At 69.7% G+C, this 399-nt stretch overlaps 1 protein-coding gene across 1 annotated transcript in view; it reads right to left on the bottom strand.

Annotated features, from left to right (window-relative positions):
- PIM3 (Pim-3 proto-oncogene, serine/threonine kinase) overlaps positions 1 to 326 on the bottom strand; it is a 3235-nt gene extending 2909 nt beyond the window's left edge. The window contains exon 1 of the mRNA XM_035893718.1: positions 3 to 326. Within this exon, the coding sequence (XP_035749611.1) occupies positions 3 to 310 (308 nt within the window). The 5' untranslated portion in view covers positions 311 to 326. The remainder of the gene's footprint in view (positions 1 to 2) is intronic.
- Between the last annotated feature and the right edge of the window lie 73 nt (positions 327 to 399).

The following is a 399-nucleotide window of genomic DNA, read 5'->3' as shown; positions in this document are numbered from 1 at the left end:
GCAATGCGATCGGCTTCAGCCGCCCCGTCCTGGGTCCGCCCAGCAGGTTCTCGTCCTTGATGTCCCGGTGCACCACGCCGCAGCCGTAGCAGTGGCGCACCGCCTCCAGCACCTGCCGGAAGAACCCGCGGGCCGTCTCCTCGTCCAGGGCGCCCTTCTCCGTGATGAAGTCGAAGAGGTCCTTCACCAGCTCGGGCCGCTCCATGATGATCAGGTAGCCGTCGGGCCGCTCGTACCAGTCCAGCAGCTTGATGACCCCTCTGAAGCCGGAGCCCACCTTCTTCAGGAGGACGATCTCCAGGGGCACCATGACACCGCTCTGGGCAGAGGAGGGGGCGCAGGTCAGCGGGGGGCGGCGGGGCCCGGGGCGCCCCCGCGCTGAGGGGAGGAGGGAGGGAG

This window comes from Egretta garzetta, unplaced genomic scaffold, assembly GCF_000687185.1.
Source record: "Egretta garzetta isolate BGI_Z169 unplaced genomic scaffold, ASM68718v1 scaffold64, whole genome shotgun sequence".
In the NCBI taxonomy this organism is placed as follows: domain Eukaryota; kingdom Metazoa; phylum Chordata; class Aves; order Pelecaniformes; family Ardeidae; genus Egretta; species Egretta garzetta.
This window is presented reverse-complemented; position numbering and strand designations above follow the sequence as displayed.